We start from the raw sequence: 23,432 nt of genomic DNA, 5'->3' as shown, positions 1-23,432 counted from the left end.
AACAGAATTAGTGATGAACCAGTAACTGGAATGAAATAAGTATACGGCTGATTGTTAGACATTAGATTTCTGCACAATTAAATGAGTGAAATGTAGTAGTGTTTTGTTAGCACGTGAACCACAGTCTACATCGACTTGAGTGCATTAGAAGCTTTTGTCTTTGGTCACAAGGCCTGTGTGTCATAAAATTAAAACAAAAAGAGTTCCCAGCCTGCATGAGAATAATCATATTGGTAAAAATCACACACATCAGCGAAAATAAACCTTATTCAGTTTATCGAAACAAATTGTGGGCTCTTTCCACAATGCTAACCCAAAGCTGTCATTGAACATTCGCAGAGGCAGGGAATTTGATAGGATCTACACAAAATATACTAGCAAAATACGCAATAAGACCAATGTCAAGCACAAATTTGTATGCCTTTGTAGCCCCAGGGACATTGGACTATATGTGACGGTGAACGTATGCATTGCTTTGTGTTAGTTATGCGGCAACTGAGAAAATACATTGCACCACGCATGGCGACAAAGCTGGGGTGAATGTAACTGCGCTGTACATACATTTGGCGAAATGATAAAGTGTGTGTGAATTTTATAGACATTACAAATATCAATCGTATGACAAAGATCATGATTTTTTCCTATTCCACACCTTCACAAAGCTGACCCTTGTCTTATTTATACTCATTATTACTTTTGTCAGGCTGGTGATTTTACCATGCATAAAACGTGTTCTGCTATCCTACTAAGGCATACAAAATACATGTGAGAATAAAGCTATCGATCGTATCTCTTTATATTTGCGAATATATTACAAATATATAGTAATATATAGTTACTGACAAAAAACAAAATCTCTGAATGAACTTGCGGCTCTTTCATATGTACGCATATTTTCATTTCTTCTGCATCAACGAATGCAAGTTCCACATTAGAAGAGCCAAAATATATATATATGCTTTTTTTTAAAGTAAAATATTAATTCAAAATCATTGCTTATATACTTCACTCTCTCTTACTCTCTTTACTCTCACGATTTTCTTTCTCACTCTCAAACAAATGAATACTGATTTCGCACTGCTTTATGCGAGACGTGCTGACCATTCTGTCTCTCGAGGGAGGAGTTCGTGCTCAGTCCGCCGCCGCCGCCCATGGCCTGCCCCGAGATACTGAGGTCGAAAGAGTTCGGGAGGTCGATGAACTCCGAGGCGGGCAGCCCGCCGTGTTCATGGCCCGCGACGAGGCCGTTGAGCGGCATGTCCGGCGTGAGCGGCGTGCTCGGCGTGCTGATCGACTGCGAGTTTGGCACGAATTCCGTCAGCGTCACGTCCGGCTGGCTGGAACCGTCGCGGCTGTCCAGCGGGATCGGGTGTGAGCGAAAGTGGTCCAGCATGTCGAAGATGGACTCAAACCACATGTGCGTGACCTTGCAACGGTTGTCGGGGTCGAGGGTCAATCGTAAATGCTGGCATGAAGAAGAGAAAGAAAGACAGAGATAGATATAGAGTAGGGGAGTGAAATCAGCTTTCTAGTAATAACACTGACATCATCCCTGATACTTAAGGATGTTTTCTTTAACCTTTGGCCGCGGTCCTAACTCATCTCCATTGCAGAAATAGGAAGCGTTGTGAAATGGGATAGCGTGACAACAAGGGATCGATGCCTGCTGACAACAGTAAATTCTACATGCTAGGAAGATGATTCCTCATATCTGAAGTTTGTTTCAAGGTGGAAATAGGCTAAAATTGGAGCACCAGTACAGCCACAGTTATTTGAAGTCATACTGAACAATTTCAAGGCCATGGGTAAATTTAGGGGGATACTACATACCTGTTTGGCTATCATCACGAGTGGTAGTATTTGAATTATTATCTTTATTTTTGTGTGTGAGCCAGAAAATTCTGGCTCTTAGTCTCACGTATGACAGGATAGACCCTACCCTGGCAAAGCAAATAGACAAATAGAAATAAAAACAGATAAAAACAATCATAAAGTCACATCATGAAAATCATGAGCAGATTTTATGGGAGGAATAAAAATAATATCAACTCTAATATCTTGTTTCCATGCCTCACAAAAAATACAGACTGAGAGCACCAGTGTTAGTGTTGAGCCACATTTTCATATAAATATTAAAATCTATAGCTTTGGCAATGACATTTCTCCCTGACCTTCACAGGCGGCCTCTAAAATCTCATCATGACAATTGCCCTGTCATCGTCTACCCCGACGTAAAGTTTGATCCCAATCCGTTGGGGGCTCTCCAAATAATATCACATGAGCATGAACAATTTGAAATGGAAGAATGGACACCTGGACGAACGGACAGATGATCGGATGGACAGACAGAAGGTCATCCATGGTGCAGAGTTAATAAATAAATCTGCATGTCTCTCAACATTCATTACCTCCAGAAAAGCATGTGCCAAATTTTACCGCTAACTACTTCCTGGTTTGGCAGGGAGTACCACTCGACATGCAACATGAGTGCCAAACACTTTTGCAATTTCCTATCAGCTCTGGCTGATAAATGAGTACATAAAAGATAACATTTCACATGATATGCCCGTTGCACGGAATATTTATCATAGAAGCATCTTGCAGTATATGGGGGGGGGGAACATAATAATAAAAAACTTATAAAACAATTAAGAGAGAAACTCTTATGATCTGGAACCCGAGCTGGTAAAGAGAGAAGGACAAAATACCAGAGGCTGACAAAACAACCGTATAACTGATTATACATAATGGTGATTTTCTTAGATGGTGCACTATAGTGCTCAATTTTATGCAAATTCCTTTACAGCTAATCCCATCTTAGCGTCCCAATGCTGGCACCGCCCGTGGGGAGCAGCGTTGACATCAACGGTATGGTACCTTCGGTCTGCCATGAAAGTTGAAGGTGAGGACGCACTCCCCTCGCCGGGTCTCGCTCTGCCGGACGAGGAAGACGCCGTGGCGCAGCGGCCCGCCCTGCAGCACCAGCTGTGCGGCGTCGATGCGCGACAGGGTGCCGTGGAACCACGGGTAGTGGGTCAGAGGGTGCTCCTCCTGGCTGGGTTCACTCGGGGCGGTGTGGGCTGGTGGGATTTCTGCTTCGAAATGTGACACAAGAGCAAGGAGAAATGCCAGAAATGGCAACAGAGGGGGTGCGTTAGAGACAGAATTGAGAAAGAAAGAGTGTGTGTGAAAGAAAAAGATGATAGCAAAGAGATGCCATACATAGAGAGAGAGGGAGGAATTATAAAGAGAAAAGTTAAGAGCAACAAACATGAAAGCACGCCCAAAGAAAAATGGAAGAAAAACATAGATGTAGATATTCAAGAAAAAAGCAAGAAAATTAGTGGGACAGAAATTGGCCACAGACAGAGAGACAGATAGATGGATAGACAGATGGAATGAAAAGAAAGTAAGTGAAATAATGGAGGATGTGGCAAGATACAGAGGGGAAAACAGACAGAAAAATGGATAAATAAAAAACGAGACAAAAAGTTAGAAAAATACAATAATGATATTGAAGATAAATTAACAGTAACAACAACAAAAACAGAACTCAAAGGGAGACATTAAGAGCACAAAGACAAGCGAACCATTAAGACAATTTCAAAAGATGACAAAAATAGGAAAGGACAATGGTAAAGTACATTGTAAATCAGGACGAGTAAAGAGAGGGACATCATCAAGCAGAAGAAGAGAGGTACAGATTGACAGATAGATGATAAATATATAGACAGGTAGATAGATAACATATATATATATATATATATATATATATATATATATATATATATATATATATACATACATACATAGAGAGAGATAAAAAGAGAGAGATAGACATTTCGATATATACACAGATATAAAGAGATATATAGATAAGAGATAAAGAGAGAGAAAAAAGAGAAAAGCAGAAAGAGAGAGAGAAGAGGGCAAGAGCAGAAAGTTTCATCAAACCTTTGTATTAAAGTCATAAGCTACTATATAGCATGATCACAATGCATTTTTACTACAAGTCCCTGTCACTTACTGATGACTGATACCCAAGACACAGACAGAACATCAAAGTATTTACATAAATTATATCATATCAGACTCATATAGCAAATATCTGTGGGGTATTTTTTTCCATGATCATCATTGGAAGTGTATATATTACCTCAAAGATGAATTATTGTAGTACACACACACACATTAAAAAAAAATGGCTCAAAAATGTTCATTGTCTGCTTGAACTGAGTTGAGTTAGATTTTGCGTGAACACTACTGAAGCTATCAATTATTTCAGGAAGCAACCATGACACTGCACTAATTTGTTGTGTCATGTTGAACGTATGCCGTCCTGCCAACTATTGCAAAGGTATCGCCCTCCCTCCCAAGTAAGCCTTCACAGATTCTAAAAAACACTATAAACATAAACTAGAAAAGCACTCGGAGAGAGTGCAGACCCTCATCACGCAGCTCATTCCCCACATAATTAATATGCTAAAAATGGCCCTATTTCCCAGTGATTTCCCAGTTATTTTGCAAACACATAAACAAACAAACCAACGCTGTCAAAAACATAACTTCCTTGGTGGAGGTAAAAAACAAACAAACATATATACCCACACAAATATACCCATATACACACCAAACACTGCGTCAAATTTCAAATTTGTACCTTTTTACCTTTTATCAGTTTACCTTGTCATTGTGCAGACTGTATTATTACAGCACAATCTAACAACATTGCATTGTCATTATTTTTGCCATCCCTAATTGGGCATCCTTCCTGAATGGCACACAAAAGTGTACAAAAAAACAACAACAAAACAACGAACTTTTATCTGCACACATCATTGAAGTAAGCAGATAGACTTGCAATGCGTTGTTGCACATTCCAAAAATCACTTCCATTAGAGTCCTCTTTCTGATGAGCAACAAGTCCATCCAATTAACTTCACCTCAAAATATCATTACTGCAGGCTTTACATATAGATGTGCACGCCGCTTCAAACAGGAGAGCTTTATTTGAAGGAAAATGTCATACCCGCTACAAAAATGAGAGATAGAAAAAGGGAGCGGGGTAATATAATACTAATTGAAAACATGATAGACTATAAAGCTGTTTGATTTTATCCTTCTCTTTCTCATTGTGTGTGTGTGTGTGTGTGTGTGTGTATGTATGTGTGTTTTAAATGTGTATGAGAAGGACCTCTCTCACTTTCTTTCAAAATGATATGCGATGAGTGTGAAAGAGTCAACAGACTTTGAATAAGACTTCCCTCTCCCCTTCCCCTCCCCCTTTCCCGGTCAATACCATGAGAATAAACTGAAACTACCTTGGCAAATGAATACCCCGACTACTATAGTCATATTACTGCTTGCACGTTTGTTTGGGTGTTTTTGTTTTTTTTTTTATTTGCTTGTGCAGAGCACTTTATATGCAAGAGTAACTAAATCCCAGCATAGCTCCCCAAAATGGCACTAAGGCAATGTAAGCACGCCATCTTGAAATCCTCCATTCCTTGCAAAATACACAATCATCTCTGCTGATGTTGTTGTTGTTGTTGTCGGTTCATTTCTCCCTTGAGTTTAGATGGTGGAGAAACAAAATCTGGATGGATAATTCACTGAAGGATATTGTATCATTTTTTTTTTTTTGCTCTGTGGTCTACCGGAGCTACTATTTCTGAGGCCATAGCAGTCCTGGAATGGATCCCAGTTCCGTTTAAGGCAACTGAAACTTTTCAAACTAAAGTTGGAACACACAGTGATGTAACTGAGTCTACTCGGGACAGTTGGAAGAGAGTGTATCTCAATGATACATCACCGCAAAAGATACTAGTACTCGGGGACACACAGACTTGTTTGCATAATTTGATTTTCATAAGCGGATTCTGGTTTATGTTCTTCTAATTGCTTCCTTTTATAATTTGCCTACCTTGTTGTACAAGGGAAGACATCCATTCTTATCAAACCAATAAAACTGAAAGAGGATGTTGCTATCGAGACTGCTAGGTTTCATTCCGCAAACTATTCTTAGAATCCATGTCATTCTCTACACAATCTTTATGAGACAAAACATATTAAGGAAAAGCGCCTCGAACTATCACCTGCATTGTGAGCTACAATGCATAATCTGAGTTTGTGAAATAATGTTGTACTTCACACATTTCACGGGATATGACACTATTTCCGCTGATGCTCAATTTCCCATAATTTTTCTTGATTTCCTACTATTCACTTTCACGGCCAAAATAGCGGCCTGTGAGGCCTTCAGAGCATGACAGTCATTGCAACAAGTTTCCTGAATAGGAATAGTCATTTAACTAGATAAAAAAGTCAAATTTTTCTGAATTACACCTGTTAACCGATTTTATCCTGAGTCCCCCCCCCCCCCCCACAAACGTAGCTCAGCATTATAACTGATTCAAAGCTGATATCAATATTGACTAGAAGACTTCATGGTGCACTCTTTGCATGATGTCACAAGGAATTTTACCTCACTGCAGCACATTACAGGACAGTGATGTGATATAGAACTATGTACATACTTTTTCAAAATAAGGAACCCTGAGTCAACTTGATGCAGCCAATTTCACAAGAAGTGTACTTTATCTTCGCTGGGCTATTAAGAAAACACTGATGCTTTGACTCGACAATACTATTTATGTGCATAAAAAAAAAAAAAAAAAACTTCTAATAACAGTCTAAAAAAACTTGCTTTCAATGAGCCCCTTGGTCCTCAAGGATTTCATCTCGCTTGGGTTCATCCGTTTCAGAAATATGCAGCATCTACCAAGCATCTGGATACAGTTTGGAATTATTTGACATGGCGACTAAGGACAGTGATTAAATGCGGAATGAGCAAGCACCCACGAGGCTCGACAAATTTAAAACCCCTTGACGGCATAATTGTCAGATTTGTGAAGCACTACTTTCCTTGAAGAAGAAGAAGAAGAAAAAGAAGATGAAGGAGAAGATGATGATGATGGTGACAAAGAAGAAGAAGGGGACGGAGAAAGAGGACGAGGGGGAGGAGAAGAAAGAAGATGAAGAAGAAGAAGAAGAAGGGACAAGGACAAAATGCCATGCCAAGCATCTGCAAGGACTGCAAACGAGTCGTCTTCTCCAGTGAGCCCAAGCAGCTCCTCCACTACACTGTTATCTCTTAGCCCTCTCATCTCATAACATTAAAATTGTATGTATGAATGAATGAATGAATGAATAAATAGATAGATAAATAGATAGATAGATAGTTAGATAAATAAATAAATAAACAGATAAGTAAAAAAGTAAATGAATAAATGAATAAATGAATAAATAAGTAAATAAATAAGTAATAAATAAATAAGTGAATGAATGAATGAATAAATAAATAAATAAATAAAAGAATGAATAAATAAATAAATAAATAAATAAATAAATAAATAAATAAATAAATAAATGAAAAAAGAAAGCTCATATCTGGAATTGATTGAAATAAAGTGTACCAAGATTATTCTAAAGATTACTAGTCATTCTGCCTCTGACAAAGATTCTGCTAGCATTGAAACTCAGGCCCCTTTTGACTCCATTTTACTAGTACTCCACTGGCGGGCCACTATTGGATAAGCAGTTTTTGCCAGGTCTGTTTGCTAGAAGATTATTTTCCACATGCAGATGGGACTTCCTTGGTCCATGGCTGAGAGGGGTGGTTTACTTGAGATATTCACAATGAGATATCCCAATACCTCCTTTAGAGATCGGTGGGCACAACCTTTGCTGCCAGGGGGGACTCAAACCAGGTACGTCATGATTGACAGTCCACAGTCTTGATCACTGACCCATAACATAATGGCCCGAATTTATGAAGGTGGTTTAAATAGGGACCATGGTCTGTGCGAAATTCTTCTGCATAAATACAGTCGTACGATAGACAGATTGCATATGCCAACAGACATCCAGTACCAAATGCGCACTGATACGCGCACGTCACGGGTACTACTATTTCACACTTACTTCAGTCCATGGTCGTCTGGATTTAAACCATGGTCCAAATTTAGACCACCTTTGCGAATTTGGGCCAATGGCTCTATCTATGAGAAGAGATGCAGTGCCCATCAACTATTCCTCTCACCTATCCTCTGGGCCATCGGCTCCTGGTCATTGTTCAGGGACCTGGTCCTGCTGAGCTCGAGGTGCCGCCTGGGTGGAACCTGCGGGGGCGGGGTGGCCGGAGGCGAGGGGTCGCGACTGGAGGAGTGACCCCCTGTGGATGTCTCGGGGGTCTGGGGGCTTTTTGAGGCACCATTGGTTGATATGACTGGAAACAAAACAGAACAAAGCAAAACAAGACCATCTTAAATATACATGTATCTTGGAAATATCAGTATAACATGAAGGAAATAGTTTAAGCAACTGGGTAATTTCGTTTGGTAATCCGTCTACTTGACACAACAATCTCTATAATTTATTTTGACCAATGGACTGTAAGACAGAGGCTGCAAGCATTTTTATTTGTAATCGCAACTGAATTGAATTTTGGGAGAACGTATTACATTTGCAACTTGGCAAATGCCATGCCAACAGCCACTGCTATTGTCTGTGGAAATATTTATTCCCTTTTTATGTGTACAAAACAATATCTACTGCAGCTGTAGCATCAGATCAGGGAGATACAGGCTTTCAATTTTTGTGCTCATTAAAAAGAAAAAAAAAAATGGTTCCACAGATATACTTAGCACTGAGTTTGACACCATGACCCACAATTCGATGTCTCAAGCCTATTTAACCCTCTGACAAATAATTCTTATCAATTTCCCTTGAATCTCAGAATTTCATTGTCTGGTCATTCAGATGAAAATCCAAATACTTGAACTATGCTCACATCTGAAGTATGTATTTAAAATAATATAGCTTCTTGGTTTGAAGACCTGTAAACAAAAGCAATCTTCCCTGTGTGATGGTCTAAAACGTGTGACCCCGAGAAGGTGTCGGGAAGGATTCTGCCTCTGACCAGAAGGGACAGATGGTAAGACTGCTTTCATACATACCGAGAGCGCATTGTAGAATCCTGATTCAAATTACGCATTTTCGCTGTGTGAACACAAACTGGAATTGCGGGGGGCGATTTGAATCGTAATTCCAATCATGTTTCAAATGATAGTCTGGAGGTATTTTCCGATCACAATTTGCCAGAATTAAGGAACGAAACAGTCGTGCGTACAGATTGACTTCCAAATCATGTCTTTTGGGTGGAGCTTTTGTTGACCTTTCAACCACTTTTGCAGAAATATTGCGCTCCTCAAATGCTTTCAATGCAGTCACAGCACATGCTACTTTCACCGCTCATGAACGATTGACTGAAACTCTACAAGAAGCCACACCTCCCCTCCTTACTTTGAAATTCAAAACCGCAGAAACCGCAAAGCCTTCCTTAATCATGTAAATGGACGATAATAATTGCAATTGTAATTTCAATCATAATTGTAATTCAGCATTACAATTACGATTCTCAGCCCGTGTGAAAACAGTCCTACCACCATGGTCCCATTCCTTGGAGAGGTGTGCTACATACAAACAACATTCACATTATTTTGTTTATTACCATGGTAATTTGTTGGCACTATTCTCATTGGGGAAATACATGTATCAGAGTAAATAGATGCCACGGTAATTCATTCGTTACTGATCGCATTCATGAAATACCATGGTATTCCTGAGCCGAAAGTACACATCTCCAATATAAGCGCTGCACATGCACATGTGTACCTCCTTGGGAAGGCAGCAAGTGTGTCAAATCATGTGAGAAATACACTACTGTAAAAGTGGATATTTTCGCGTGACTAATTTTTCGCGCTTGGCCGGGTCGGAAGAGTTTCGCGTGTTTTTAATTCCGCGGAATCAAGACATCACGCACAGGCACATATGGCAAGCAAAAATATTCACGTGCTTTTATTTTCGCGCTAGTTTCTGGTTGCGCGAAATGCGCGAAAATTTGAACACCGCGAAAATTTCCACTTTTACAGTATTTTATGATCCTTGGTATTTCCTAACACCCATTTAAACTCACACCACGCATGCAGATTATGTGTCAAGTTTGAAGTATGTTTCTAAATACCATCATATACTGTACGAGCTGAAATTTTCGCATACAGATATTTTCGCAAATTTCTACTTGGAGGACATTTTCGCATGTTGTTGATTTCGCGGTTGCGAGGGTCTAACTGAACTTTACAAAAATAGTTATTTACGCATTGTTTTTTTCGTGTGTTGTTATTTTCGCGGTTCAAGGGCGATTCGCAAATTCGCGAAAATAAAACCACTGTGAAAATTTCAGCTCGTACAGTATCTAATGGTGTATTTCGTGGTGTACTTCTATTCACATTACAAATTAAGATGCGAAATAATGCACTGTATTTCAACGTAACCGTGTCTGCACCAAACGGGCGAGGGGGGCAAACTTCAGCGTCACTTTCCCTGATCCCACTGCACTGATCTGGTAGTAAAGGAGAGGAAGAGAAGTCATTGCTCTCTCCATGCAATGAACAGCTCCCCTACAAATGGACAGTTTTGAACTCCTTTGTAACTGAGTTCGTCTCTCCATAAAGCCCGAATAATCCCAGGCAGGATCAACAAGTAATGAAGTATTCATGGCCACGATGCACCATAGCTGAGTTCAACTGAGAAAATGGCCATTACCAAATCTCGTCTTAGTCCCCCAGACTTCCAGTCTTGAGACGGCTTCAAACAAAACAAAACTGGGTTGTTGTTGTTGGGGTTTTTTTTTTTGGGGGGGGGGGGGGGCTCGTGGAAATTTAAACATATTCATCGAGGTATAGGTCTTCTGTGGCTCAAAGTATTGCCAGGAAAGACTACATCAAATTTCTTTCTAAGACCCTCTTTCTGATGCTACATCATAAAAAAAAAGGCTTATCAGGTAGTAAAGTTGCAAATATCACCAGGATAATTAGCCTAATTTCCACAAAATTTCCCCTGATATGCAAAGGCGAAGCATCGTCCTTGCCCTTGTGGTATATTTTCTAGATTTTTGTTCCCATCGTTTTATTTACCTCTTAACCCGTTGAGGATGGGTTGATTTTGCTACTAACACCCATTTCCCATAGACCCTTGCCCGAGTATACTTTGGACTCGTCCTCAATGGGTTAATGTAATTCCTGCAAGTACGTACGTATTGCTTTTCATCCAATATACATTCATTTGTACATTTACTTTGTACTATACTTTATACCTTGTGTACTTTTTTACTGGTTTATTTTTTTCTGATGTATCACCTTGTGTTCGATGGAATACATTGAATTGACTTGAAATAGATATTTTTCACTCGAGGTTCAGTAATTAGAGGCATAAAAACCTGGGCTATCTTATCATATTGCAAACTTGTCCTGTCAGCTGACAGCAAGCACCCAGTTGCTCCTCATACATGTAGTTGTTGTTGTTGCTTTTATTTTTCTAAGTTTAGCACTTGGATGCTCTTGGAACTGCATATTAATGTGTGAATACGATGGACAGAACTTGGAGGTTTAAAGGGATCCCTGATGTGCTCTACGATGATCCTCATTTCTCTTTGACCACTGAAGCAAATTGGACGAGGTTTTCTGCAAGACGTGGGTAATAAGCTAAAGTTTCATACTCTGAAATTGTACACTGTATTTGGGTTGATTCACTATGTTTAAGGCCATCATCGAGGAGGGTCCCATTGTATTTTTTTATTTTATTTATTTATTTTTTTTTGTGGGGGGGGGGGGGGACATACGGTATAATGCATTGAATGTCAGTGGAAATTCATGAAAATGTCATGCCAAGAAAAAGGCCATAATCATCAAATCACGAAAATTTCATGCGGCAAAAATTTCTTGCTTTACAATAACCTCCATCATTTAATATAAAACTTGTAAGTCACATGACCTCTTGGCAGGGAAACTTCATTTCTGTTCTCTATTTGAAAAGTTTTCATGTCCAGGGCAAAACTGAAAATGCTGTGCAATATCTTGATTGCTGCAAAATTTATTTGTCCTCTGTACAAGAATTCTGTTCATTCCCAGTTTTCTACTTGAGGAAAAGTTTCCATGTAGATGAACACTGAAAAAGAAAAAAAAAAAGAGAAAAGCTTTGACAATGTCTTCATCATTCTTGGAAAATGTCAAGCACTTCCGGACAGTCATTCCCGCCTCACGTTGTATTAACCCGTTCCATACTGAATTCCGGATTCCCCATAGACTTAATACACAGGCCACCAGGTTCCCGTATGGAACAGGTTAACTCTCCAGTGCCAGGGAGCAGCATGTTTCTAGGCTTACAAGCCTTTTGGAGTGCTCCTCCAAATTCATCTATCCGGAGTTAATTTGATCCTCGTCATGCCACTTGTTAACCTGCACGTTACCTGTGCCTCTTGGAGAATCATGGAGAAGGATTAAAAAAAAAAAATAGGAAAAAAGACCTTCCTAAGAATACCTCTTGACCTTCTAGGAAGGAAATGACTTGTTGTTGTTGTTTTTTTGCCTGCCACTTGAGTGATGCGGATAAGTTGATTCTCATCTAAGACAGCAGGATGCCTTTCATGAATAGGATTTGAATTCCATCATCTGCACATCCTCTCTGCGCTCAGGTTCTTATTTGTTTGTTTTGTTTGCAGTCGTGGGTTGTTGTTGTTGTTGTTGCTTTTTTTTTCATTTTCCCGTGACAAGAGGCAGCCAATGTTGCATTATGGGGATCGGGCTCACGAGGGACTAAAATTGGCAATGCTACTGACAGATCAGCCTTCCGAGAGGTAACGCATGCCTCTCCTGCACTGATGGTGTACAAGTTGAGGCTTCCTCGGTCACGAAGAAAAAAAAAAAGAAAGTGCTTGAAAAGCTGCACCTGCCAGATAGGAGGAAAAACTCACTTCGTCATACTCCTCAAACCATCATCTACTTCTGCCTTCTATGATTCATCACAATGTGCTTCATTGAGAGTCATATTGGTCAAAAACCATTGGGGTAACAGTTTGTCAGGGCTGACAACTTTCTTATTCACGAAACGGTGACAAGGGGGGCATTTCATGAAGCATTTTGTTGGAATTTTTTTTTTTTTTTTTTTGGACAAATTTGCTCTCGGCCAATCAGATGCAATGATTTTGGTGGCTTATAACAGTTTCATCAGAATAAGTCACCAGTGGTACTGGCAGAGATAATGAAGGGGTCTCAACACGGCAACACCAAAAATACAGACAGGCTTAGGGCACGGCTGGGTGGAGCACTCACCTTGCGTTGGTATATTAACGGTAAGAGCTGGCTTGCTCCTGGGCGGAGGTTGCACGCTGCCTGGCAATGCTCCCAATGCACCATGGGAAGGGGACGAGGGCGCAGGTGGCATGGATGTGGGCAGCATTGGTAGAGGTCTGTGAGAAGAGAGAGAGAGAGAGAGAGATAAAAGAGAAATGTTATCCTGGATCACTGATGCAAAAGAAACACAATGCGCAAGATGCATATTTATATGCAACGTTTAGAAATCGTATAGCCTTTGACACATTGTAAGCACATAAAGTTGAACACATACTCTAAAAGTGGATATTTTTGCGCGACTAATTTTTCGTGCTCAGCCAGATAAGAAGAGTTTTGCGTGTTTTTAATTCCGCGGAATCAAGACTGCAACTACTGGGACATATGGCAAGCAAAAATATTCACGTGCTTTTATTTTCGCGCAAGCTTCTGGTTGCGTGAAATGTGCGAAATTTTCAACTCTGCGAAAATTTCCACTTCTACAGTATCTCACACCAGATGTGAACAGAGACACAACGTTCAAGATACAAGGTTTAAGATAATTCATTGTCATGTAATAAATACACATAAAATCTGTTCTCTGACATTTAACTAGTGCAGAGTGCATAGGTGTTACAAACAGTGCTCTCTGGTTTCTTCACTTTTGCATCACATACAAACTACTTGTGTTTCACTGAATTAGTCAGTTGTGACCATAAAATCGCAGTCTTGACAACAGAAGAAAAGGTTGTTCACATCCTACAGCTGTATAAATTTCACACAAAATATAACTGTGCTCCTGCTCCCAGAAATACACAAATTGCTGCAAGTAAAAAAAAAGTGTGTTTTGGGGTACCTACATTCACATTGGTTCCTGCATGCGCTTCCCGCATAGCGAGGATAGTCCCGTGCCATAGGACATTCCCCTCCAAAACCATAGCGTGGACGCTCATTGGGACTTGCCCCACCCCCTTCCCATGAAGCAAGTCCGGGTCCGGAGACAAAATTTGGAGGGGAGAGTGACCTTGGGCCGTAATTGATAGCGCCCAGCTGCACCTATCAAATGTGCGCAGGCGCGAAGTCTGGTTTCATGTGGCAAGGCTCGCCCCAAGCCAAGATTGCCCCCACCGCTCGGGGACAGTAGCAGTGTGGATGGTCAGTCGTGTAAACGATAAGATCTCTAATGACTGTCCCCGCAATGTGGGGTCCTATGTGAATGTGGGAACAATCAAAATACAGAAATTTTCATGAATTGAAGCCAATGGCCTTTTCTTGCAGTATGAAATTTTTGTATTGTCACTGGTATTCAATGCATATAGTGCAGACAAGAACTTTCTCGTACATTTCAAGTTTGCATATTTGGGCTCTCAAGAAATTTGCGATATTAAAAAAATGCACATGAGCGTTCCTTGTTTTGCAGTATTTCACACAAATCATGTGAATAAATTTGTCTCAGTACATCTCAGGATCTGGCAAACTTGATTGAACTTCATCCAGTACTTCTTGGAGCACAGTGAGATTTGTGAATGCTCACGCTTTTCCCTTGACCTCGTAATGATATTTTTAACTGATGATCGCAATCATATTCAAGGAGTTCTTTTAGGATCTGTTGATAGAATTGAAGTCATTGTGATAATCATAGAGACGACAGTTGCTGATACAAATGTACCAAGAAAGCATGGCTGGGTTTCCTTGTGTACAAATTCAATATTAAAATGTCCCCATGTATGGCCTTCACATTTTTTCTCTGATTTTTGCCGATGTTTTCACTGACCAATTTCTCCTGTCTCACTGCTTTTATTGGAAGCGACATCCCACGAGATTGAATCATGCCGGCAATATCGCCCTCATGGTACGCTGTAAGAGGTCGATACAAGACCACAGGGTATCGTCTGTTTGATGCACCAAGGAAATAGTACGTGGGGTCAAACCAAATTTATTTCCTATTTCAATTTCAACAATTTATCTCCTATTTCAGACAACACTGCAACAGGATAATATGCTGACATGTATCTAATATAACAGGCTCACTTCCTTGATGAAGATTATGATGCTGTACAAATCTCTTTGACATTATCCAATTTATTTGCATTTTCTCTGTTTAACAGATTATCACTGAACAACATAACGGCCATTTGTTTATGCAAACAATACACACATGCAAGGCTGTTAGAGTTGTACTGTAGTTCTAAAAAGAAGAAAACAACCCCTCAAAACAAACAAACCTCACACCAAACTTTAAAGTTCAGTTTCAGAAGAGCCTTTTCCCCAAGAGTATTCTAAGTAAACAGTGTTTTATACCAGATACTCATGTGATGAAAGTAATACAAGGCAATGTCAGACAGAAGGACGCAAATTCTCTTTTTGTCAACATCAATGAAACTCAAAACTTTTCAAGAGAGGTTTTATCCCTTCTTTTGGGCAGAGAGAATCAATAAGTACTTTGAATTTTGTAATGACAGTAGAATTTGCCCTTTCTTAATCATTTTGTTTCGATGAGTATATTAGACTGGTTGGGAGGGGATTTTTATACTTTAATGTTCAAACTGACTTTCATAAATGATTTTGGTTTGATTATTTGGGGGAGAGTAGAAATAAAACAAAGCAAAAAGACATTAGTTTTATGACAGGCAGACATAAAATGAAAGAGTTATTGGATTTCAACAAATTGACATATATTGACGACTAAATTTATTTTGAATTGAATTGGAAACAAACATCTGAATAAATGTTTCACTGATAGTATGGATTATCTCTTTATTTGTCATTATATAATTTCCTTTCCTAAATGTTGCTGAAAACTCTTCTTTTTTTTTTTAGGAAGAAATACACTTTTCATCCCCAAAGCTGAAAAGGTGTGTGGAAGAACGTGATGCCAAATTGAGGGATGTATACATGAAATTCTCCAAGAGTCTTACGATTTGAAGGGGCTGCAAGCGAGATGCATGGTTGTCTGCATGCCTGACAATACCAAAGAAATGAAACATTGTTGAGGAAGGAAAACCTCTCATTCCATCACTATTAAGCTAGTGCCATTCCTTCCCCTTTGAAAAAAACAAAACAAAACTCAAAAAACAAAACAAAAACCACTCAGACCCAAGGCGTCATGCACTTTAACCCGATGGACGGTTTGATTCTGCTGCAACACGCATTTCCCATAGAAGCTTGCCTGAGTATACTCAGGAGTCTTCCTCACCGGGTTAAGAGAGTAGGAACAGTGACATTATCATCTCTTGGAATAGATACATTTCTTATCTTCTAAATATATGACAGCATGTGATATCACTGTGTGAGAACATTTTTTTTTCTTAAATCCAATAACTCTTTCATTTTATGTCTGTCTTTCATAAAACTGCTGTTTTGTTTCGTATTCATTTCTCTTCCCCAGTTAATTTACTCCAACTGAATTATGAAACTCAATATGAACATGGCGTTCTTTAGTGGCATCTTAGTCCCAAAAACAAACCTGTCTAATGTACTCAAGAAAACAGCAGAATTAAATTAAAGGCAATTTCTGCTGTCAATACAAAAATCCAAGCATAGATTCTCTGAGTCCAAAAGAATGAATAAAACTTTTTTTTTGGAAATAGTTACGAGTTTCAGTGATGTCTGTTTCAATACGAGAGTGTGATTCTTCCTATGTGACATTGGCTAGTAGTGCTGTCATAATGTGAGTATCTGGTATAAAACTCTGTCACTTTCATTTAATTTTACACCTCTCAAACTTGAACTCAAAACTAACAGAAACTGAATGCACAATGTGTTAACCCTTCAGAGTAGTTACATTTCAAGGGAAAAGGAGGTTAATATTGCCATTACATCATAATTTCTCATCTATCACTGATTGTTTACTTTTTGAGGTCTTGGACAATGTTTGAATATCCCTTATCTTAGAAGTGAAGAGGAAGTATTCTTTATGACATTGAATGTTGATCCCTTCTCCAAGAACTCCCTCCCCTGGTATTCATTTTAAGGTCTGACTTCATCCAAGTTTGTTGAGCCAGCTTAAATACAACAGCTCTATGGCTATTTATAGGTCATTATATCATTCTGTCAACACTGAAGAACATTTTTATAGGGGGTAAACTTTTCTTCCCTTTGGTCTTTGGACAGCGACCAACTCTTGCAAAGCAAGCCCAGCCAGGGGGAACCCAAACAAATCACAAATGTCACGTGATCAGGCATGATACATACACAGCGTACACATCCTGGTTTGAAGTTTGAAGCTTTGCTGATTACTAAAAAAAGGGGAATTTACCGAAGAGATAATGGCTTTTAATGAATATGAATGGAACGAAAGAAGGAAATTGACAAAGTGGAAAATTGAAGAAAGTCCCACAAGGATCCACAAAGTCAATAACTATTTAAATTTCATCCACATTTATGTCAATTAGACTTGCCAACAATGGCCCCAACATACTGTAAGCCTAAAGCGAGATATTTTCACAGCGTGAAATTTTTGTGAATTGGAGCCGATGGGCTTTTTCTCAGCAGGAAATTTTCACGAACTGCCACTGGCATTCAATGCATATAGTGTAGACAAGAACTTTCGTGTTCATTTTAATCTCACAAATTTTGGCTCTCATGAAATTTGCAAAATTAAAATGCATGCAAACATTTCTGGCTTTACAGTATACAATGTACTTTAAAATAGTCATCAGAGAATCAAGTGTCTGTGACACTGATTATGGAGACCTCTTTAATCACTACATCTTTTAAATGTCATTTATCCATCTTATTCTTTTTTCCTTCTTACAGACAGCAATTAATTTGATTTGATTTCTATTTCTCCAAAAAAAATCCAATAAATGTTTTATGCTATATGATTTGAACAAACAAAAGGAAAACGTAAAATCCTTCACAGCTGCATACAACAGCATAAACTGATCATAAAACACAGAAGATATTGATATTATTTAAAAATCTTGATGAGATATAAAATAAGTTTTGATTCTTAAGAGCAAGAAACTGTCATCTTAAATTGTTGGGTAATAATGTTGGTGCTGTTTGCAAAAAAAAATATGGTTTAAAAATCTTTATTATACATGAACTTTCTACTGCTGTAATCAAAATCTATCCCAAGATGCTCCAATGTGAATGTTCTGACAGATTCTTAAAAATGACAACATTTCGGCATCTATGACAACTGCAATGGAAATAATTTGTGTATGTGTGTCTTGTATGTGTGTGTGTCATGTGTGGCTTCACAGTCATATTAGATGACAGTGCGAGGTTTTTTTTTTTTTTTTTTTTTTAAGTGTCATAGAAATGAAGTGAGAGTTGAATAACTTACAGTTTTCACGTCATTATTGCTTATATTTTTGGTCAACTTTCTCTGAGAAATTCAGTACTTTAATTTTCATAACTCAACTTTAATTTTCATAACTCAATTTTAATTTTGAACAAATTTTCTGCAGGTTGATCACATTTTACCCTTTCAGAGCACAGGTCACTGTATTACATTACATCTATGTTTAGACAGGTACAATACCTTATCTACAATCTTCCTTTGGCACTTATATTCCATTTAATGTCTCCTTGTTTTTGCTCCCAGAAATAGTGCAGCAGCTGAACAACCTCCAACAGCTTCTAGCCAAAGTGCAATTTTGTGTCTCTGCAGCTTTGTTATCTGTGGCCCTTCATGAAAAGATACAACCTACATGAGTGCACCATATATTCCCTATCTCAAAACACAGAAATGAGAGCCATTCACACCGCAGTAAAAGACGACAACAGTTGAAAATCGCCCTACTTTGTAGAAAGCTGATGGGCAACTGTACCAATTGAGCCACTTAAGTTGCCACTTGTTCGAACTGTTAGAATGTGTGCTCATGGGAGTGCAAGTTTTTACAACTTTACACAATATTTGATGTGATGACGCGTGACGAGAATGTTCACCAAGATTATACATCTCAATATCTGTCACAACTTCTATTCATACCTCCCACATCCACAGCAGCTAGCCAGCCAGGATATCCTTGGGTCATTATAGTCATTACAATGCAGGAGATGACCTTGCCCAATCACATCACACACCTGTGTGCAAAACACTCGACATTTTTCTCTTGTGCCATAACTTAAAATGCAGTATTTTGTTACTGAGTGAACGGAAAGCCCAAAACCGTCATCTTTAATGTTGTGATATTATCGCCATGACAACAGGCCTGCACATAGTATACTGTAATGATACACAGAAGTATGTAATGGTACATTGAAGTAATGAATAATGGTACAAAGGGGTATGAAGTAATGATACAATATGTATATAAAGTCTAACATAATGCTGGGGTATAATTACTGAGAGTGAGTGTTTAGCATAGACCTCCAACCACTAAGAGACTATTTTGAGTATGGCTCTCAGAAAAGTCCAAAAAGGAAGAGAAAATCTTACTCAAGAAAAAGTTTTTTAAAAAGTCACTTAATGAAAACAGCTGCATATTCTGAGACTTTCATATAATTCACTGACAGCACAATGAGCCTGTTGAGGTGAAATTCACCTTAAACAAATCATTTATGTTTTGTATGTGTTTGTTTTTTTGTCTTTTTAATATACCTGCCCTGCCAGGGTAACTGCACTTATTTGACCTCGTTCAAATAAATTATGAATAAAAAAAATGAATGCTTTCTTATCATTCAAGAAGTTTAGTAGCCACACAATAAACATTATCCAGTTTGTGCTGGTATCATTAAACTTTCAATCCCCCTTAAAAGATAAGTGAGAGGGATTTTGTTGATGCGAATGCAGATGCTGGAATGAAGACTAGCAGTAACGCGAAAAAAAGTAGAAGTGCTTTATCTTTGTTGATTTTTTGTTTCTAATTGAGGCACCTTTTCCAATATGTCCTTCATGCTCCTCCATGGCTACCAATGTCTCACGCCATATAGTGAATGGACACTAATTTGAAGGAAATGACCATGTTTTGCAAAATATAGGAAAGGAGTTCAGAAATGGTGGGAATAGGGTGGTGGGCAGAACATCTCACTTTTAACACTCTACTCTGGGAAATATTGCAAAATCTGAATGCATATGGAATCTGCCCATGACATTGCATGTCTACAGCTTTTTTTTTTTTCAACACCTCTTGAAGAGTATACAGTAGTCAAACTAAGACCAAGTTTCTTGCAATTGTATCATGACATACCAAGTTCAAAATACTATTCAGAAGTCTCTGCAATGTGGAGTAACAGTGGATGGGGTTGAATTTGAATTAGCTCTGCCTATAAATGAACAAAGCATTTTCACTTACAAATCTTAAGGCTTTTCTTTCTACTTTTGATATATGGTGAGTTATTGTCATGCCACAGACAGTTATTATCCTTTTATTCACTATCTTTATTTATTGTTCTTTTCATTTTTACTATATTGCCTATTCTTCCAATTGGGAGCCTAAAATCACAACCCCTCAAAATTTGCAGTTGGGTAGTAGTGACAATCAAATCAATGTAATGTTAGAATAGACTGCCCTGGTTCCACCTACACATGAACAGCCCTTAAAGTTCCATTACTTCTGGGATATGGTGAATTTTTGAAGCTTTGTTGGAATCATGGAAATTTTGGCATTTTTTCATTGCACTAAATCCTCGTCTTTTCTAAAACACCAACACACAAACACACACATACACACATACATCTGAATTACCAATTCTATGCAAATGCTTTAAGCCCCTGAGAAAAGTACAGGAACTGAAAAAAAAATCAGTGTACAGTAAAACAAACCACAAACAGCTTCTCTTTAATATGTGTGTATGTGAAATTGTGTCAGGAAGTGAAGAGAAATCTGTCTGTTTAACATAAATACAGAAACAGAAAGTCAGTATTCAATCAATTAAACACACTTCCAAACAAGGAATGTCAGATATAAATGAAAGCTTATTGGCTCTTTTTTCTGTCACTTGAGGCAAAACTAAAATTGAGAGCTCAACATGGAGATGCTGTTTGATACTATGTGGCTCAATTTCATGTACAAAAACAAACAGGAGAAATGTTTAAGTTTGCTCTCAAGTGGATCATTAAAGCCTTTAAAAGTTGAGAGAATCATGCTATTCATATCAGATATCTGTGACCAAAACCAAAATGCCACTAAACCATTCATTAAACTAGAGAGGGGCCGTCAAAGGCGGCAGACCCACGCCTAAGTACAAAGTCGGGGTAAACATAATGTGCATTCGGTCATCTACCAGAATTCGGCCACTTAATTGCCAGTGTGCTTTATCACCAGCCAGTGAGTTCTACCAAAGATCGTACACTGAAGTGTACGATCTTTGGTTCTACAGTCACATCACACGCAAATCACATCATTACACATACGGTATTAACACTCATTCACGTACAGGAAAGTCCTTAAGTCTCCTCCAAAAATCCATCGAAAATCCCAAATTCCACCGTCAAAAGTGCAGAATCGGAACTTTTCCAAGCGCGCGCGAATTAAGTCCAGTTTTAAGAGTATTGTCTACGCGACGGGTTGCGGAAAAAGCGCTAAAAATCGAGAAATACGCCGTTTTCTTGCGGGATATTTTGATTATAGCAAGCCGAGAGTGTGATGATATCAAAGGTCGTATGAGTGTACGATCTTTGATGGTATCCACAAAAGCAAAAAAGAAAAACAAAATTTACGTACCCCCTAGGCAATTACCCCTATGATTAGTGTCTACGGGAATTATTCAATGCAAGGGTTGAATGCAAATGTCTACTGCACCAGTATTCGGCCACCAACGAGCGCCGCAACGTCCCCGGTGCAATTTTGCACCAACAGTGTAGAGCGCGATGCATTTTCAGCGGCCTTGCACACGCATTGACATTGAGCACGCATATCGTGCAGTGTGACTGCGACCGAGCAAAATGCTCCTCCAACGAAAAAAACAATCAATGTTAATTTGAAAAATCATCAAATATCAAAGGTCGTATGAGTGTACGATCTTTGATGGTATCCACAAAAGCAAAAAAGAAAAACAAAATTTACGTACCCCCTAGGCAATTACCCCTATGATTAGTGTCTACGGGAATTATTCAATGCAAGGGTTGAATGCAAATGTCTACTGCACCAGTATTCGGCCACCAACGAGCGCCGCAACGTCCCCGGTGCAATTTTGCACCAACAGTGTAGAGCGCGATGCATTTTCAGCGGCCTTGCACACGCATTGACATTGAGCACGCATATCGTGCAGTGTGACTGCGACCGAGCAAAATGCTCCTCCAACGAAAAAAACAATCAATGTTAATTTGAAAAATCATCAAATATCAAAGGTCGTATGAGTGTACGATCTTTGATGGTATCCACAAAAGCAAAAAAGCAAAACAAAATTTACGTACCCCCTAGGCAATTACCCCTATGATTAGTGTCTACGGGAATTATTCAATGCAAGGGTTGAATGCAAATGTCTACTGCACCAGTATTCGGCCACCAACGAGCGCCGCAACATCCCCGGTGCAATTTTGCACCAACAGTGTAGAGCGCGATGCATTTTCAGCGGCCTTGCACACGCATTGATATTGAGCACGCATATCGTGCAGTGTGACTGCGACCGAGCAAAATGCTCCTCCAACGAAAAAAACAATCAATGTTAATTTGAAAAATCATCAAAATACGGGCCAGTTTGTGATGACGGAGAACGAACTTTCATAAATCTAGAAGGACATAGTCCCTCAAATAGGCCTAAACGTAAATTTCGGAATTCTTACGAACATTTGAGCAGCGAAGTCGGATCGTTGGGGAGTTTATGTGTTCGTATGGTAGCGGAAAATCGCAAAGTGAGAAACGGGAAATTTTCGGAATGGTCACTATACCATGGGGTCAAAACTTCAAGGTCACACAGAATTTGCAAGGGTCAACCGATTATCACCAAAATCTAATCGATTCTTTCCTGTCATTATCCAAACATTCCCTGAACATTTCGTGCAAATCCGTTTACCCGTTCTCTTGTTATCTTGTACACAAACAAACAAACAAACAAACAAACAAACAAACAAACATACAAACAAACAAACAAACAAACAAAAAAACAAAAAAAAACTAGAGAGGGGCCGTCAAAGGCGGCAGACCCACGCCTAAGTACAAAGTCGGGGTAAACATAATGTGCATTCGGTCATCTACCAGAATTCGGCCACTTAATTGCCAGTGTGCTTTATCATCAGCCAGTGAGTTCTACCAAAGATCGTACACTGAAGTGTACGATCTTTGGTTCTACAGTCACATCACACGCAAATCA

The 23,432-nt window shown here is 39.0% G+C and overlaps 1 protein-coding gene across 1 annotated transcript in view; it reads right to left on the bottom strand.

The window, feature by feature from the left end:
• Positions 1–487: 487 nt before the first annotated feature.
• LOC139730126 (SH2B adapter protein 2-like) overlaps positions 488–23,432 on the bottom strand; it is a 110,660-nt gene continuing 87,715 nt past the window's right edge. Inside the window, exons 5-8 of the mRNA XM_071641028.1 lie at positions 13,230–13,366; positions 8,102–8,287; positions 2,878–3,092; positions 488–1,465 (exon numbers count right to left, since the gene is read on the bottom strand). Of these exons, the coding sequence (XP_071497129.1) occupies positions 1,052–1,465; positions 2,878–3,092; positions 8,102–8,287; positions 13,230–13,366 (952 nt within the window). The 3' untranslated portion in view covers positions 488–1,051. The remainder of the gene's footprint in view (positions 1,466–2,877; positions 3,093–8,101; positions 8,288–13,229; positions 13,367–23,432) is intronic.

This window comes from Diadema antillarum, unplaced genomic scaffold, assembly GCF_040938485.1.
Source record: "Diadema antillarum isolate AM-2024a unplaced genomic scaffold, OU_Dant_1.0 seq00000292_RagTag, whole genome shotgun sequence".
Classification (NCBI taxonomy): domain Eukaryota; kingdom Metazoa; phylum Echinodermata; class Echinoidea; order Diadematoida; family Diadematidae; genus Diadema; species Diadema antillarum.
This window is presented reverse-complemented; position numbering and strand designations above follow the sequence as displayed.